Source organism: Ambystoma mexicanum, chromosome 1p (assembly GCF_040938575.1).
Source record: "Ambystoma mexicanum isolate Mex_15411 chromosome 1p, UKY_AmexF1_1, whole genome shotgun sequence".
NCBI lineage: Eukaryota > Metazoa > Chordata > Amphibia > Caudata > Ambystomatidae > Ambystoma > Ambystoma mexicanum.
The window spans coordinates 426,334,769-426,354,296 of NC_090921.1; the positions used below are offsets into that span (position 1 = coordinate 426,334,769).

Genomic DNA, 19,528 nt, shown 5'->3' on the forward strand with positions numbered 1-19,528 from the left:
GAGTTGACCAGCATTGGTAATTCCCCCAAAACCCTAGACATTGTCATAAATGTGGCTTGCAGGCTGAGGGTGGCCAGTCTAGTAAGTGAATGACACTTTCATATTGATCAGTCTTGAGGCCTTCTGTGATGCCTTTGTGTCCACGTTAGAGTGGGTTTATACATCAAGTAGGTGGACATGATCTCTTGGTTAGGGTGGTCGGATCTGGAGGTCTTCTGCAACATCTGCGAGTAAGAGTGTTGGAGTGAGAGAGAGGGCAAGGTATGAGGTGGCATGTGGCTGATCAAAACTGTGGAGTATACCATTAGAAGTCGTAATCAAGAGGTGTAGGGTGTAGCATAGAGGGTTTGTGCTACAGAGTGTACATTGTACAAGAGGGGGGGGGAGGCATATGAAATGGTGACGTACAAGGGTGAGCTGCAAATAGTAAGGGCAGGTGGTGCCCTTGGTAGCAATACAGGTTGTGGATGCGAGGCGGGTTGTGGGTGTATGCGACTGTGAGTGGAGTAGCTGTAAGGAATTAGAATGCACGATATTGGTTGAGGCGGCGGCGTCTACCTGCAGACTAACCTGGATATCAGTTTGATTGAGTATGTTATGTGAGAAAATGATTTGAAAGGGGACGCTGTAGATGTCGTTGATGATGGAGGTACTGTGAAAGGCTAGGTGTTGCAGATGATGCCTGTGATGTGGTCATGATAGTGAAGATAGTGGGGATGGTGGTGGTGTGGAAAGGGAAGGTGCTGATTGCTTTCATGCTAGGGAATGTATAAACTGTATCTCTGAGGTGCTGATAAAATTTCGAACGGCTCGTTGATGTACTGGACTGTGGCAGAGAGGTCACTGGCATACGTCTAAGGACAGGTTGTGTGAGCTGTACTGGTGGGGGAGTTGGGAATCAGCAGGCCATCACAATTTCATGCAGGCCAGGGCTCGCTGAAGTGGTCTACGGGCGTCTGTGTGATCCTGAATGGTGGGGCCATACTTGTGGAGGAGGGAGCTCCTGCTGGTTCAGTAGTATGGCCATGGTTTAGCATTGTATCATTCTTGATCAGTTATGTTAGAAGGGAAAACTGATGCTTTGCCCTGTGGAATGCAGCGTTTGAAGCACTTATCACAGATTAGCTTAAAAAAGATATGTTTGAGTGAGTGGTAGTTACGTGGTCCTAAGTAGAACGTTCAGAACTTAGTTCCAGAAGTAAAGGAAAAAAGACAAAATACACAATAGGTCTTCTTGGTCGGTCTTCTGGGGTGATGAGAAGGGAGCTGGTCATTGGCCAGCCTCAAATGTGCACAGTAATTAGTACCTAGTGCTATATTCTCAGCACTCATTTGTCGTGTTATGTTATGAAGCATTTTTTCTACGGATGGTCTGGCTTTGAAACACTCCTTCATACTAGAATGTGTCCCACCCACTTGCCCAAGGTCCTCCATGAAGTAAGCAATGCAGCTTTAACATCCTCTACAACATTACCAGTCACCTCCTAACAAACAGGAACAGGAAATAATTGAATAAACATGCTGTATACATGTCATACCAGAGGCAGATATTTAAGGTTATGCTACAAGCCAGGCATGAAAAGTTACTTGCACCCAATTTTCCACTTGCACACAGCAAATAGTGTCTAGTCGCAAAGAAATACTTGCATGCCAATGGCTAGAGACAAATGCAAATGTTGAGCCCTGCATCATATTATAGCCTTTGGAGGAGGTCAATATTCCCAACAGCAATAATGCATAAGCTGAGGAATATATGGTTGGTGGAGGGACAGCAATAACCTGTGTGTATCCAAAGGTCAATTGACAATTATGACACGTTTAAGTATTTTCTTGAAGATCTGAATTGTTTTCACAGTGGTTAAAGGAGGAGGCTTACCCTTAAATGGTGGCTGTGTCTGCCCTGAGTGACCCCCTGTGTATCAGTGGCATAGCCGACGTGTCTGCTGATGCACTTCAGGCAGTGAATTGGCAGGCTAGTCTTAGTCGACTTGCTGCTTGGCGAGCTTGCGTGGAGCAGTTGTAGAGAGGTTGCACGTCGGACACTCATTTGGTGCTTAGCGTAAGAGCAGATAAGAGTTTTTCTTTTCAACAGGCACAATATTGCCAAACTACTAACAAGCAGGCAAAAGGTGAACATTTAGTTGGTCACATGGTGCCGTTTTGGCCAATGACAGCAATGGGAAAAACAAGAAGAGTTTACTTTTACATATACATTCAGTGTGGGATGAATATACTTCTTTGGATATTTTTAATTCTAGAGTGACCACCTAAATAGAACACCCCACACTTTATTCCAGAAATGATATTCGAAATTGTCTTACGTTTGTGGCAGCCGATATCACATAGAACTGATGAAAAAAATAAAGTGTAAAAACAAAACAAACATGTTAAATATTTTGGCTCATATACTGCGGCCAAGCATTGCACAGTCACGTGTTGGTTCTGCTTGGTGCGTGGTGCTGTAACTGAGGCAGGGCACAGCACGGCTACAAGAGAAGTCTTTCATGGTGTGTATATATGACAGTTGAGATACAATCTCAAGTGGCTAGCTATGTGGTGAAGATACTTTTACATGCAACCAGAAGACAGCATTTCATGCCCACGTGAGACGCATCCCACACAGCACTACAGCCTTGGGATATGGGGAGATTTGCCAACAAACAGTTGTTCATCAAAGTCTGGGGTAGCAGGGACTGTGAGAGTTAGCTATATGTCAGGCTCAGCCGGTGACCCGCCATCCAGAGAGTTTACTGAATAGCTGCCTGTGTAAGTGGCCTATTTTCTGTTGGTCTACAGCACACAGAGAGCTAAGAGTAATTGTGAAGAGGATGAGGTGTTGGACCGAACAGAGCAGGTAAAGTAGCAGCCAATCAGTGTCCAACAAATGATGTAAGTGCTAAGGGCCCGTTCAAGAGTATTGCTTCACTACTGATGACGCACCCAATGGTACCACATACCTTCCTTTGTGCAGGGTCTGGGGGAATAGTAGGATTTATTTTGTGTGGCCTGCAGGGGGATTCCTTCTCCATGGGGGTTTGTATTGGGAAACAAAGACCTGATCATTATGTTGTCTTGGCTGCTTGTGATACACTCCTTCAAGCAAGTGCTGACCTGAAGGAGTGACCCTCAGCAGGATGGAAGGGTAATCAAGTGCTGCCATCACAGGCTAAAAGAGTGCTGCCATATTCGAGACCTACTAACACATTTTCGTTTATTTTGCACATGGAGTAATCCTTCCAAAACCTATTTTTACTTTGGCTTACTTTGGCCATGTAAGAAGATACCTCATATAAGATAAGAGACCTTATATAAGATAAGGTTTAAAAAGCTCAAATTGCGCAGCTGCTCTGCCAATCTTCACTCAAGACTTACCTACACATAAATGCTTGGGCAGTACAGATCTTTGACTACACCCATATCAGGTGGAAGTGGCTCATAAAGCCCTTGTATTTTTTAAATTGTATTCCTGTACTTGTATCCCTTACTTTCTAATTATATAACATAAGAAAACTCCAGAACAGTAATGCACAGAAAAGGCCAAGGCTCACACCAGACATACAGCGGCTTGAGATCTTCATGAGAGAAGTTGTTCCAGACCATCCCGGGATGCCCCACTTCCAATGGACGTGAGAGCAGCTTCTTAAATGTCAATCTACAAGGTGCCTCTCATAGCCCAACTACAAACGAACAATGGTTAATTGAGAGAAACGGTCAGAGCTTACTCAAATACTTTGGGGTTCAGTAACACATCCCGATAAAGGGATGTTGCACTGAAGCCTTCCTGGGAATGAAGAACTGATGACGAAATTCCATCAACAGCTTCTGTGTTAGTGTCAGTGGTCACCGATCAAAGATCTATTTAGCTCCTAATCCAGAAAAGGGGGCATTGTGTGAACTGCGATCTGCGCATACCGGCACGCGCTGCAACAGTGATTCTCTCAGAGGCATCCAGGACTCCCACCAAATGCGGTTTGGTAAATCCCGATGAGCGAGGAAATTGTCCCCATAAGGCCCACCAGCCACGGTGGAAAGCGTCCAGCCCACAGGAATCCAGGGGGCATCCAGTGGATGGCGTTGGACAGATCTGCCATGCTGCTGATGATCGTAAGGACCTCGGAAGTCAGCTGGGCGCGCCTCTCCCTCAGGCACGTCTGGGAAGATTCCCTAAACAAGCAGAAGAAAATGCACACACATTAACATTCAAGACTTCCTTTTATTTGCACAAGAGCACACAATCTTAGTTTGATCACTGCAGTCCCAGACAATGTTGGGGATAATTCTAACAGTAAAAACATGCGTTTAGTGACAGTCTGTTTTACGATTTCGGATAGCATGTGCGTTGGGACATCTCTCTCTTGTTGCTGTGTTTTAGTTAGGTCTTCCAGAGAACAGCTGAGTAGAAGTTACTCTTCAGTTTAAGTGATAGGTGATAACCAGTTGTTTCAATATAGATGACTCAGTAGCTCCAGTGTTTTGAGTTATCTGATGAAAAGTCCCAAGTGAGAGATACCATTTTATGTTTTGTGTTTAATTTTGTATCCAAGAAATGGCAATATGCATCTAAAAAGGTAATCCGTTGTTTTTTGTCTTTCGTTTTGTTTTTTCATGTGGCAATTGACAAAAGGGAGGAAACCCCATAACATGTTATGTATTATTGTGGATGCCCGGAACTTCATAATTGATCTGAACATGAAAAGTACGATAAAAATAATCATATTGTTTGTTTTTTTTTTATTATTTGATAATGCGCACAAAACCCAGGAGTAGCCAGGTGCAGCAGGCACAAGGATACTTAAGCTTAGGTTGCATACAGAGGATAAGAAGCAGATCAGTACAGTGCATACATGTCAATACAAGCAGATGAAATGAAAACTAACATGTTACAGTATTGAAGGTGTATACAAAAAGGTAAAAAGGGTAAAAGCAGAATAGTCTTAGACTGGGTTTCAGGAGTATCACGGCCGTTAGGTACAGCGAAGATTAGTTGTCGTTGGACCAGAGCCAGTTTTTTACCTTACATCTAAAGTTGGAGTAGGGTAGGGTAGGTTGGCTCTCAATGCAGTGGGCAATGCGTTTCAAGCCTGGGCAGCTCTGACAGGGAAGCTTGATCCACCCGCTTTGGATCGTCTAAATCTAGGGGTTTCAAGCAGGAAGTGGTTAGTAGCCCTAGTGTGGTGGCTGGACGATTTTCTGGTAAGTCTGGCCGAGATGTAGGGGGGTGCTGTGTTGTTGAGCCCTTTGTGGGTGAGCGATAGTGTCTTGAGAAGGACTCCGTCGCTGATTTTAAGCCAGTGGTGGTCTTTCCTGATGTTGGAGATATGTGCTCTACGGGGTATGTCAAGGGCTGCTCTAAGAGCGTTATTTTGAAGGATTTGCATTTTATTTATGATAGTTTTATTAGCTCCTGCATAGAGGGCATTACAATAGTCCAGCTTCGACATTACTAAAGCGTTAGCTAGCGTGATGCAGTTAGTTTTGGAGAGGTAAGGTCTACAGGTCCTGATTAATTTACAGGTGTACGCTGTGGAGGATGCCAAGGAGTTAACTTGTTTTTTGAGAGCTAGAGTGGAATCGAGGTAAAAGCCTAGAGTTTTTACCTCAGTTGCCACCTTGATTGTGTTACCATCTATGTTGAAATTGCGATAGTTAGGACTCCATTTTTTTTAGGTTGGAGTCGGAACCCAAGATCAATATCTCTGTTTTGTCGTCATTTAGACAGAGGCCTTGGGAGGCCATCCATGCCTGAATGAGGAGGTAAGGAACAAGTTACTTACCTGTAACTGTTGTTCTCCAGCATGGGTCTGGCATGGATTCACATGCTCATGAATATTCCCCGTCGTCAGGCTGGGAATCCTCGGTAAAGAAAAAATCAGTATCAGTTTCGTTTCGGATCTGTCTTTCGTAGTAGTAATCAATCACTGATCTCTGCGTCATACTGACCACAGCCAATGACTGCCCTCTACCTAAGCCCCGCCTCTGGCAGCCATCTTCAGATTTGGTAGCACGGGAAGAGGCAGTATGACCAAGTGAAGAGCCGCAGAGGGGTAGGCGGGAGGGTTCGCATGTGAATCCATGCCAGACCCATGCTGGAGAACAACAGTTACAGGTAAGTAACTTGTTCCTTCTCCAGCATGGGGTCTGGCATGGATTCACATGCTCATGAATATAAGAATAAATAGCAGTACACACATGCACAACCACGGGGGGTGGCAAAAGGCTCAACATTAAGCAATACAAAAAACTCAATATTAAGCATCTCTTACCTCCTCACCAGGCTCACCTTAAGCGAACAGGTTGCGCAGCACTGCTTGGCCGACCCTGGACTCCTCCCTGGAATCCTGATCGACGCAGTAGAATCTCGTGAAGGTGTGCGTCGACCTCCACGTAGTAGCCCTGCAGATGTCCAGCAGGGGCACACCAGATAAGAACGCCGTAGTAGCAGCGATCGCTCTGCCCGAATGGGCTCTCGGACGGCCTGGCAGCGGTCGGTTAGCCAACCGGTGGCAGTGCATGATGCAGCTGGAGAGCCATCTGGAAATAGAAGACTTCGAGAAAGCCTTCCCTTGATTCACAGGTCCAAAGTTTACAAACAGCTGTGATGTCCTCCGGAAACTCTTCGTGCGGTCCACGTAGAACTTCAGCGCTCTAGCCACATCCAGCGAGTGCAAAGTCCTCTCGGCCGGCAACGAAGGAGACGGGAAGAAAACAGGTAACACCAAGGGCTCGTTAAGATGGAAGTCCGACGGCACCTTGGACATAAAGGAGGGGTGCGTCCTAAGCACTACCCTCGAGGCATGGAAAGTGAAGTACGGTGCTTTGCAGGATAGGGCCTGGATCTCTCCCACTCGTCGTGCGGAGGTAATGGCCACCAGGAATGCAGTCTTCCACGACACAAACTTCATCGGTGCGGAGTGCAATGGCTCGAATGGGGGCCCCATGAGCCTGGTCAGCACAATGTTAAGTTCCCACGCCGGGGCCGGGGCCTTCACCGGCGGGAACGACCGGAACAGTCCTTTCATAAACTCTTTTACCAGTCGATGGGACCACAGGGACGTACGTCCTGTGGTTCTGGTATATCTGGAGATCGCCGCAGATGAATCTTAAGGGAGGCATGGGCTAGCCCAGCCTTTGCCAGCGATAGCAGGTACGGCAGTACTTGAGGGGCCGTAATCCGTAGGGGGTTGGTCTTCTGTGCTCCGCACCAGATAGAGAACCTGTTCCACTTATGACCGTAGCATTTGAGAGTCGAGGACGCCCTGGCCTTTGCAAGAACCTCTCTGCAATCGGCCGTTATATCGTAGCCTCCAAACTCTAGCGCTGCAGGAGCCAAGCCTGCAGGTTCAGCGACGCCAGGTCGTGGTGGAAGATGGCGCCTCCTTCTCTGGGGAGAAGGTCCGCGTCCGCCGACAGCTTGATGGGAGGGGACGTTGACAAGTCCAGAAGGTCCGGGAACCAGATCTGCCTCGGCCACGCCAGTGCGACAAGGATCATCCTGCACCGGGACCTCTTGAGTTGGCTGATGAGTCGAAGCAGCAACGGCAACGGAGGGAACGCATACAGGTATAGGCCATCCCAGGGGAACGAGAACGCATCGCCCATGCTTCTCGGCTGGGGGAACCTGCTGGCGAACCTCTTGCACTTCGAGTTCGTCGCTGTTGCGAACAGGTCGATTTGGGATTTGCCCCATCGTCGGAAGAGTTGATCCACCTGATCCTGGCGCAGTTCCCACTCGTGACACGCGCGCATCTCCCTGCTGAGCGAGTCGGCGATGGTGTTGCTTTCTCCTGTCAGATGGAAGGGAACCAGGAACATCCCCTGGGCGACCGCCCAGTGCCACAGATCCTGTGCCTCCTTGGATAGGGCTGGGGATCTGGTGCCTCCCTGCTTCCGTATGTAAAACATTGTCGTGGTGTTGTCCGTGAAGATCCGCACCACCTTGCACTTGAGCGACGGGAGGAACGATTTGAGAGCCCAGAACACGGCTCGGAGTTCCAGGACGTTGATGTGCAGGAGCCTCTCCTCTGGGAGCCAGGGGCCTCTTGCGTGGAGATCTCCAGTGTGGGCGCCCCAACCTTCCAGGGAGGCGTCCGTCGTCACCGTCTCCTGGTACGCCGGTATCTGAAAGTCCTTGCCCACCGTGAGGTGAGCTCGAACGCCCCACCACTGAATCACCTGCCGAAACACCTCGTTGAGGGGGACCCTGTCTTCGAAGGTGCCCGTCGCCTGCAACCAACGGGCGTCGAGAAATTCTTGAATAGGGCGCATCCGTAGTCTGCAGAGGTGCACCAGGTAGATGCAGGAGGACATCATCCCCAGGAGGGACTTGATGGACCTCACCCTGGCCACGTCCGTGGCTAGCAGGCGCTGCACTTTGCCTAGAATGGTCTTCGTCCGTTCTTTCGACGGGGCCGCCAGGCGCCTCACTGTATCGAGCTTCGCTCCCAGAAACAGGGCCACCTGCGACGGCACCAGGTGGGACTTTGGGTAGTTTATGGCGAATCACAGGTCTGTGAGTAGCTGGACGGTCCTCGCAGTGTGTTCGACGGCGAGTTCCCTCGTCCTAGAGCGGATGAGCCAGTCGTCCAGGTAGGGGTAGACGTGAATCCCCTGAAGGCGCAGACGCGCTGCCACTGGTGCTAGGCACTTGGTAAAGACCCTGGGGGCCGACTTCAATCCGAACGGCAGTGCTCTGAATTGGTAGTGGCGTCCCTGGACGACGAACCTGAGGAACTTTCGGTGACTTTTGAGGATGGGAACGTGGAAGTATGCATCCTCCAGGTCCAACGACGATAGAAAGTCGCCTTCCTCCAGCTGTCCCAGTACGTGCTGGAGGGTGACCATCCTGAACTTTTGTGATCTGATGTATTTGTTCAAATGACGAAGGTCCAGGATGGGGCGCCAGCCGCCCATCTTCTTCCTGACGAGGAAGTACCTTGAGTACACCCCGGAGCCTCTTCGGGACAAGCACGATGGCGCCTTTCCTGAGCATCGCCCGTACTTCCAACAGCAGTTGCGGGACGTAATTTTCCTTCCTGGCCACAGGTGGAACGTGAGGGCACTTCTTCAGGAATTCGATAGAGTGTCCTCTTGCCAGGGTATCCAGCACCCAACGGTCGGTGGAGATGGACTTCCACACGCCGACGAAATTCGTCAGCCGGCCTCCCACCGGGGTGCTTCGGTGGAGGCCCGAGACCACGGCCGGTTCAGTCCTGCTTGGAGGTGGTGGCCTTGCCGCCCTGGCCACCTTGCCGACGGCGGCGAGGCGCTCCCTGCTTGCCGCGACCCCTGTAGGCCTCCTGAGACGAGGAGCGTGCCGCCTGGCGGTAGGACGACGAGCCACCGCTGGATCCCTTGGAGGCACCCTGTCTGCCTCCGGAGCTCCGAAAGGGCCGTTGTTGCTGAAGGGTTCCTAGGGCACGGGCCGTCTTCGTGTCCGTTTTAATGGCTTGGAGGGATTCGTCCACCGCCTTCCCGAACAAGTTGCTGCCGTCGAACGGCATGTCCTACACCCTGGTCTGGACGTCCTGACGGAAGTCGGTCGCCCGGAGCCAACCCCGTCGTCATAGGCAAACACCGTTGCCCAGATGGTGGAACCCGGTATCGGCAATATCGGTTGCCACCGTTATGGCGTGGTCCGACGCCACCTCGCCCTCTTGCAGTATTTCCAGGGCCTCGGACCTCTTGTCGTCTGGCAGGAAGTCCAATATGGGGGCCAGCTTAAACCAGAGCTCCCTGTCGTAACGGGCCATGATCGCCAGGGCGTTGGCCGCTTTGATCATCGTCGATGCTGACGATATGACCCGCCGCCACATGGCGTCCAACTTCTTTCCCTCGCCGTCCAGCGGGGAATTTGACGTCGAGGCTCCTGACCCCGCCGCTTTCTTCTTCGCCGCCGCCGAGACGACCGAGTCTGGCGTTGGCTGGGCCCTGAGGCACAGGGGAGCGGTTTCGGGGACCCGGTACTTCTTCTCGTACCGGTCCCATTTGGCTGGTGCCGTGGAGGGGTTTTTGAGAACCGACAGGCCCTCCTCCCAGATGTCATCGATTAGAGGCACCGCGATGACAGTCTTCCTCTTGGCCTCCCGGCGCTGATAGAGGAAACCTTCCTTTTTCTGCTCCTGTGGGCAGAGCTGGAACAATTCGGACGCCCTGGCGATCATGGCGTGGAATGAGCCAATCTCCTCGGGCAGCGAGGCCCGTGCGACGGGAGACCCGTTCCGTCGTCGTCGCCGTCGCCCTCAGAACCCGTTGTCGAGCCCAACGCACCATCATCTCCCGACTCGTGGGAGGATGAGGAGGGAACTGTAGGCCTTACGGGGGCGAGCGGAGGAGAGGGTTGGGTCCTCCGTCGTTTGTTCTGAGGACTTCCCGACGGGCCAGGTTGCGGGTCCTCCGGCCTGGGCCGTGGGAATCTCGTCCTTATCTCAGAGCATAAGGACTGGATCCCAGACAAAATGACCGCCGAGCCATCCTGAGGCCTAGGTTCCGGCCGCGCCGGAATGGAAGGCTGCTCTTCCTCGCCATCGTCGTCTTCCTCGGTTATCTCCCGAGGATCTTCCTTACGGGATCGAACCTTCTCGAATTGAACTTCGAGGTTCCTCACGGCCTCGGTCAGTTCCTCGTCCGAGGCTGACTCCGAGCTCGAGGAGGCTACCGTGCCCCCCCTCGCTTCTTCCACCATGGTGGCCACGACGATGGGCTGAAAAGAGGATTCCCTCCTTGGCGGCAGGGAAACTCTAGTCCCGGAGGCAGTCTCCGCTGGCGGGGTCTCTGCCGGCTTGGCCAGAGTCACCGGGATCGCCTCGATAGAGGCCTTTGCCTGCTGGGTAGGGGCCTTCACCACCTTAGGTGCGTCCCGGGCCTTCTCCTTCGGGGGAGGGGCGACGCCTCACTCCCCCTCTTCCGAGATCGGACAGGGCTTCTCCCGAAGCTTACCCGGGGTCTCGGACTTCCTCTTCCCCGAACCGGAGCGCTGGCTCGTGGTTGACGGTGCCGGGGAAGGTGCGCCCTGCCTGGTGACCGAAGAGCCCGACCTTTCGGCACTCCCGGAGCCAGCGGACTCACGGCGCTTGGCCTGGTGTTGGGCCCCCATCGCTGGGGCGCCCGCACAGGACTTAGAAGCCCGCTCAGACCTTTTCTTCTTCTTCTCACCCGTTGAGCCCTTCTTCAACCAGCTGGCGAGACGGGATCGACGGTCCCTCATGGTCCGCTCCGAAAAGTTCTTGCAGAACTGGCAGTCCTTCTCTACACGAGTCTTTTCCCCATGAAGGCAGTAGAGGCATCGCGAATGTTCGTCTTCCTTAAACACATTCTGCAGCCCGCATCCAGGGCAGCTGTGAAACAGTTTGGGTCCGGGCGACGAACTCGCATCCTGGGCCATCTCGAAGTAGGCCGCGAATCTTCTGGAATCCTCCAAGAAGTTGATTCGACGAAATCTTCACCCTTGAGGGGCGTAGGAAAATCCTGCAACGGGTAGCCGCTAACGGGAGTAGAAACGGTGGAGCTTGAGGCTCGATTAACCGAAAAAATGTGAAAATTCACCTGAAAAAGCGCGAAACACGCAGTAAAAGCTCGAGAGCTAAGCACGAGGACTCCCAACACTTGAACGTGCGGTAAAAATCTGAAGATGGCTGCCAGAGGCGGGGCTTAGGTAGAGGGCAGTCATTGGCTGTGGTCAGTATGACGCAGAGATCAGTGATTGGTTACTACTACGAAAGACAGATCAGAAACGAAACTGATACTGATTTTTTCTTTACCGAGGATTCCCAGCCTGACGACGGGGAATATTCATGAGCATGTGAATCCATGCCAGACCCCATGCTGGAGAAATTTTGTTTACTAGAGCTGTGTCTTCGACAAAGTTGCCCGATAGTGGTATGAGAATCTGCATATCGTCTGCATAATTAGTATAGGTTACCCCTAATCTGTCAAGTTTGTCGAAGAGTGGCTTAGTAAAGATATTATATATTGCCGGGGAGACACATGAGCCCTGTGGGACACCACAAGTGATATGGAATGCGTCCACTGCCGCTATAGGGGAGAACACTCTCATCGTACGGTTAGCTAGGAAGGATTGTACCCAAGCTATAGCTTCACTTGGGAAATGGGCGGCAGACGCTAGGTGGTTGCATAATACTGCATGATCCACTAGGTCAAAGGCCGCTGATAGGTCAAGGAGGAGGAGCATAGCTGTACTACCTTTATCCTTCAACTCGTCGATTTGTGTCTTGAGGTCGATTAGGGCCGTTTCAGTACCGTGAAGTGGTCTGACGCCAGATTGCCGTGAACCTAATAGTTGGTGTGTCTCCAAATAGTTTTGGATCTGGAGGTAGGCTACTCTATCGATGATTTTAAGGAGAAATGGGACCGTAGTAATGGGCCTGTAGTTAGTGGGGATTGCTGGGTCAAGTGTCTGTTTTTTGAGTAGGGGCAGTACCCAAGATTCTTTAAGGTTTGTGGGTACAGTACTCGTATTGAAGGAGGCGTTGATTAGTTCCGAGATGAATGGTGCTAAATCTCTGGCTGCATCCTTGATGATTTGCGCAGGGCAGCTGTCACCTTGGCAGTTCGATGGTTTAAGGGATAGAATGACCTTTTCAGTTTCCAATATAGAGATGTTGGTAAACCTGAAGGGTTTACAGTTGCTTTGGATGGAAGTGCTGGGTTTCTCCTTCAGTGGGGTGGTATGAGTTCCACTAGGGCTCAAGGAGGCTTTTTTCTTATCAATTTTAGATTGAAGGGTTGTGATTTTATTTGCTAGGGCATTTTGGATGCTGGTGCACCAAGATTTGTCCTTGGGGACATTGTCTGTCGGGGCAATTGGGTTTTCCAATTCTCGGAGAATAGTGAAGAGTTCTTTGGAATTCGAGTTGGCTTTACTGATTCTTTTGTTGAATGAATCTTTTTTAGTTTGAATTATTTCCTTCTTGTATCTTTTGGGAAAGTTGGCAAGTGTGGTTTTATTGTCAGCAGAAGGAGTATGCATCCAGATAGCTTGGAGTTTGCGTTTTTGGATGCGCATTTCTTTGAGTTGGGGAGTGAACCAAGAATTAAGGTGAGCTTCACGTTTACTTTTATGGAATTTGATAGGGGCGATCAAGTCTAGAGCTTTGGCCATGGAGTTGTTAAATGACTCAACTAACTCGTTAGGGTTGGATTCATTGGAGCTGGCAGTGAGAGCTGGTAGGAGTAGTGGGAGTATTTTATCAGCCGTGATTTCTTTTTTGCTTCTCGTTGGCATGGGGGGTGCTATTTTATTCTTGTTAGGTTTGGGAGGCTCAATGCTGGCTGTAAAGCCTATGAGATAGTGGTCTGTCCATATATGAGGTAGAATACTAGAGATGGTGAAGTCACAATTATGGTTAGCTATCCAGTCTAGTGTGCGTCCTTTTATGTGTGTAGGAGCTAGGACATTTTGAGTAATGTCATGATTGACTAAAATGGATTGGACAGATTGGGATTGTTTGTCTTCAGCGTCATTAAAGCCCAGGTTAAAGTTACCTAGTAAAAGGAGCTGGGTCTTTAATGCTATTAGTGTAGAGACTGGATAGGTCGTCCTCAAAGTTGCCTAGTGGGCCTGGTGGTCTGTACACTTGAAGTATCGTTAGTGTGCTATTTTTTGAGATCGGTATTTTAGCTGAGAGAAGTTTGCACGATGTGATTGCTGGGTGTGGGGTGAGTCTAGCAGCTAGCTGCATTTTGGTTATGATGGCCAGGCCGCCTCCTCTAGTGTTAGGCCGGTCGACTCTTAGGATATTGTAATTGTCCGGTATGGCAGCCATGAGGGCAGGGCCGGCTGCATCATGGAGCCAGGTTTCAGAAACAGCAAGGATATCTAAGTTATCCATAGCCAGTATATCAGCTATTTCAGTATTGTGTGCTATAAGGCACCTAGCATTAATAAGGGCTCCTGATAATGTAGGAGTTGTAGTGGTATCTTTGGCAAATCTGGGATTAGGGTGGTTGGGTCTCCTCTGTTTGTAAGATGGGTCACCTTGTGGTTCGGGATGATTTATCGCCGCTGAGGCTAGGAAGTTAGGATTAATGGCAATAGAGGTACGTGTGGGTACTGGTGGACTGGTTCTTTTATTTTTAATGTCATAAAGTCGTGGCAACCTAGCACTAAGTCGCAGGTTTCTCTCTTGCAGATTGCAGGGGGTGAGGTTGGTGAGGGCCATTATTGTGGTGATGGTTAGAATGGTCCCGGCTATGGACCAGGATGTATATGGAAGGCAGGTCTGGGGGTGCGCATGTTGGGCGAAAAGGACACAGTGGCAGGTATATTAGGCTGACCCTGTAGGGACTGAGATAAAATTATGCTGATGCTTTAGCACCAACGTTTGACAGTCTTAGTCAGGGCTAGCGTGCCTATATACTTCAGTGGGGCATCACAAGGCACAGTTAAGCTAGAATGCACAGGGCAGCATCTAGATTTGGGCATCAAGGTAGGCTACAATACACATGGCAGCACCTAGATTAGAGGCAACACAGGGCATCACAGTTAAAGGCATGGTCTAGTAAACATTTTTATTGTCCCTACGGGTCGGCCATGTTTTTTTAAACCTAAGTGGCTCGATTTTAGAAAACTTTCCTATGGACCTTACCCGAGTTTTCGTCCATTAAACGCACGCGAAAACAAGCACCAGGGAGCCACCATTTTCTGATAATCCTATCTTTTCCCCCATCGCCCTGGCTGACCTGCTTTTGCGGCACTAAATCAAATCCCCCGCCCCTGAGCCTGCCATCAGCAGACTTGTACCGCCCATTTCCCAATGCCAAAGCACGTCTTGTGTCAACATTCGCTGCGCTTCAGCTAATGACGTGTCACCATGGAAATGGCAAGACGCCTCTTTCCTCAATAAGTATAAACAGACCGTTTCACAACACACAGCAGCAGATTTTCGATTCCATTCCTCTCTCTGTGTTACTTTGAGTATTCTGTGACTCGTTTCAGTGCTCTGGTCAACTACCTTCGCCGCTTGTAGCCCATGTGAACAGATACCAGTACCACCGCTATAAATTATTTTAGTTTGTTTAACACACAATGGCTACAATAATGCCCTACATGTACGAGTCCGAGTATACCGAGGAGGAACTACTGGAAAGGGAAGCAAGCGAAAACGATGGGGATTCGGACAGCAGTTGGCAGGACGAATCAACAGATGAAGAGCCTGGGCCTAGTCGAATGGACGGCGTCTCCACCTGGTGCACATGCAATCGGTGCAAGCTAATGCCAACTGAGGACGAGAACTGCTGCTGCCGAGAAAACTCGGGATGCCTGGCCTACATTTCGGAAGGCGAGCCACGACCGCAATGCATCACCGAGCTGCCAGACTACAGGGCAGCCTGCCTCACACGGGCCGTGTTGAGAATAACGATGGTGCTTATGCACGAACTTCGCGCAACTGTTCGTCCTCGTAATCCGAGTAACGAGTAAGTATACTCTGCTTGTCATGCCACTCCTATTTCATGTTCTTCTACTATATCCAAAATTACATCTACATATCATTGTAACGCATGTAAGTCGTTCAATAGTGGGCATTGTCTAGATAGCATTTGTCCGTGCAGAATGCCATTAGTTACAAGAATTGTCATTGACAACAAACTTTTATTAAACTTATCTTGGTCATTTAAAAACAGTTTGTTTCATTCCTTTTCACAGGTGGTACAGGCTGGTGGCCTATCGTTCCTTTACATGGTGGCTCCACGGGAGGCTTGGACACCGCGTTCGAAGAGTGATACCCACCTGTGCCGTTCGTGCCATTAGAGAAACGTTCCCGAGTGACAGCGGTCAGTACAGGGGATTTTCTCTCGCTGTGCTGCAACCTGACCTGTATAATCTTTAAAGTCTTGTATTTTTGTGTCATGAAAATAAGATAAAACACCACATATATTTTAACAACGGTTGTTTTGATTTTTTAACTGAATCAAGTGTGTCTCCATTAAAGGATGGACGTCAGACATCTGTGCTCCGAATGGGTGAAAGTCTGGTCGCTGTGAAGCAGGGTGGTCACTATCTATCTAAGCTAACATAACATATTCTCGATAATGCATGCACTAAATAACATTTGTTCAAAGTCTTTCAGTAGGTTATGTCTCTATAAAAGTCACACATATATCTATACTAACAATTACCATTGGATTATACAGGCCTTAGGGTCTTGACCACTATAATACACTGGTTGAAGTGTGGGTCTGTGCTCACGGTATGTGGCATTTGTTATTGATAAGCAACGATATACTATCATTGATATAAAGGCGATATACTATATATTGATATAAAGGCAGTTCGCGCCAGTGGATGCGCGCTGGCATGGGGGGCTGTCAGGGGCGCGAAAGGCCAAGGTGCCAAACTACATGTACACTTCAAAAGGTATCCCACGCCAAGGGGCCATCGGTCACATGGCCTCCTCAGACCCCGTGTCTCCAGCCAGGCCTCCCCTTGAAGCAGGCCGCCCCCCTGCAATCCACATAAGTGTGTCTCCATTCAGCAGTCTTCCTGTGCCTTATCTGAACGCCCCAGGCCCATCCATCCCACCCCCCTCTATCAAAGGCGGTTTGCACCCGGGGATGAGCGCTGGCATGGGGGGCTGTGACGGGCGCAAACGGCCAAGGTGCCAAACAGCATGTACACTTCAAAAGGTATCCCACGCCAAGGGGCCATCGGTCACATGGCCTCCTCAGACCCCGTTTCTCCAGCCAGGCCTCCCCTTGAAGCAGGCCGCCCTCCTGCAATCCACATAAGTCTGTCTCCATTCAGCAGTCTTCCTGTGCCTCATCTGCACGCCCCGGGCCCATCCATCCCACCCACCCTCTATCAAAGGCGGTTCACGCCAGTGGATGCGCGCTGGCATGGGGGGCTGTCAGGGGCGCGAAAGGCCAAGGTGCCAAACTACATTTACACTTCAAAAGGTATCCCACGCCAAGGGGCCATCGGTCACATGGCCTCCTCAGACCCGTGTCTCCAGCCAGGCCTCCCCTTCAAGCAGGAAACCCCCCTAAGACCACGACATACATACGTCATTCATTCACAAACACACCCGTTTCTTATACTTTATAAACCACTTGATATGTCTCATGAGAACATCTTTGCGCTTTGCAAGTCAACTCCTGAACGTGTTACCTGGCAACCACTGAGATCTACGCTAATCTGCTCGTCATCGTGCTATCCGTGAACTTCTGTGACCGCTTAGAGCAAACCCATCAGCGTGCTACCTGTGGCCACCCACCTATTCTCCTGCAACATACTGCTCTGCTTGCTGAATCCAACTGTTTGTTGGTCAAGGTAAGGCCAAGTATCCTAGTCATATTTCGCAGATTTTTAAATTTCTATCTATTTGCAAGTAGAGTACACAATAGTGCTATGTTCATTGGTCTCATTGCTATTGACTTGAGTTTCCATTGCTATGCTATCAATAGATCTATTTATTTTCATCTGTGTCTATTGTCATCGAATTGCATCCTTCGGGGGTCCAGTCTATAATGTAAGCATGTTTCATTCTCGTGCAAGACAGAACATCCAAGGGACGAGTCACATGTTCAGATTTTAGACACATAATTTATACATTTCTGCAATTTATGCAAATACTAAGCCGCACATAATGAACTGGTATAGTTCCTGCGACCAAAACAAACCTTGCATTGATCATTGTATGATTCATTTACTTTTGTATCAAATCTTTATTCTTGAAGATTGTATAATAATGTCGATATTTACTTTTCAGATTTATCAACAATGCCTGCCTGTTCGATTAGCGGTTGCCCTTCGAAGACCCATGCGAAATCTGAAGGCACTACAATGCATGTATTCCCGAAAACTGTTGATCGAATAAGAGAATGGGTCAGACATTGCGGATATCCATTGGATGAGCTGGAAAGTAGAGTCCAACAAGTCTTACAGGACAAGAGGGGTGATCGATACTGCATCTGCAGCCGGCACTTTTCCTTGGACATGTACACAACATCTTGGGTAACAAAGAAGAATAAACGGCGAACGACACGGAAATTGCTCGAAAACGCTATTCGTCCACATTCCGCCATCGGTGAGTCAAGTGTCCGGATTTAGCTTTAGGCCTTGCGGTAGTGTGTAGGTAGCCGAACGGATTAATTGATATTGTAGGTGTTCTATCCCTTGTAATAATTTCGATATTGATATGAGTGTATAGTTTTTTGAATAATGCATTTATCAATATATTCTTTTTCGATTTCATAACCCACAAACGCAATGTATATATATGGGAATAGGGAACTGTGTTGTATTGAGCATTTTTCAAGTATTCAGTCGCCTTACATGGCTATTTTTAATATTGGCATTTCATTATCAATCATTAATTTACCTTTACAACTTCTTGACTATCCCTTGAATCTGAAGCAAGAACATTCTACATCCTTGACGTGGTCGCAGTTATCAACCACTTCTAGCGCGTATCAGGTAATCTTACTAGGCTAATCCGCTACAGACTTGTTTTATGCATGTCAAGTAATAGTTTTATTTTATTGTGTAATTATTTTACCAAATGTTTGGTTAGTGCTTTCCAATTGATATACACCTTAGTTATCGTCCACTGGTGTTTGTTTTCAGTTATAATTAGTGTTATCCATACTAATGCAAGTACTGTCTTTCAGGGAGATGCTGAAGCATCCGCCACATCTACAACATTTCTAGATGTTCTTCACCAGCAGGAGGTATGGATACTGACAGCTCCATCGAGCGTCATCATCAGAGCTGGAATTCTTGTCGTTTGATTGTTCTACACAATGTTTCATTCGTGGTTAGCAGTTGATATGTACCTGTGCTGTCGACCCCAGGTGTGTGTTATGTTTTCACTATTGTAATCCTCACTAATGCAAGTACTATGTTTCAGGCAGATGATGGAGCGTCAACCCCTGCACTTGATGCAGAGCCTGACATTCAAGTAATTCCAGGGGAAGTGGAAGCGGGACCATGCGTATACGAATCGGCGCAACAGCTTTTGGAAGTGCGCTCTACATTTGCAACATCCATAGATATTCTTCAGCAGCACGAGGTATGGATAATGACAGCTCCATCATGCATGATCATATAACGTGATTTCATTTGCTACACTTTCTTCCCTATTAACGCAAGTGCTGTGTTTCAGGGAGACGACGAAGCTTCCACTACAATCACAACATCCAATTTAGATGATGCAGATGTAAATAAATCGGAGAAATAAGTCGATGAAATGTGATCATATTTAGATTTTCCTTGATTCTTTTGGACAATGCATCATTTGCGGTTATCTCTTTATATGTACCTGTGCCGTCGAACCCAAGTGTGTGTTATGTTTCCAATATTGAAAACCATACTAATCCAAGTACTGTGTTTCAGGGAGACGACGGAGCTTCCACCACAATCACAACATCTCATTTAGATGATGCAGATGTAAAGGAATCGGAGAAATAAGTCGATGAAATGTGATCATATTTAGATTTTCCTTGATTCTTTTGGACAATGCATCATTTACGGTTATCTCTTTATATGTACCTGTGCCGTCGAACCCAAGTGTGT

General features: G+C 48.8%; 1 protein-coding gene across 2 annotated transcripts in view; it reads right to left on the minus strand.

Moving 5' to 3' along the window:
• Positions 1-3,185: 3,185 nt before the first annotated feature.
• PEX11G (peroxisomal biogenesis factor 11 gamma) overlaps positions 3,186-19,528 on the minus strand; it is a 221,962-nt gene continuing 205,619 nt past the window's right edge. For both annotated transcript variants that reach the window (XM_069649240.1, XM_069649241.1), the window contains exon 5: positions 3,186-4,164. In XM_069649240.1, the coding sequence (XP_069505341.1) occupies positions 3,939-4,164 (226 nt within the window). In that variant the 3' untranslated portion in view covers positions 3,186-3,938. The remainder of the gene's footprint in view (positions 4,165-19,528) is intronic.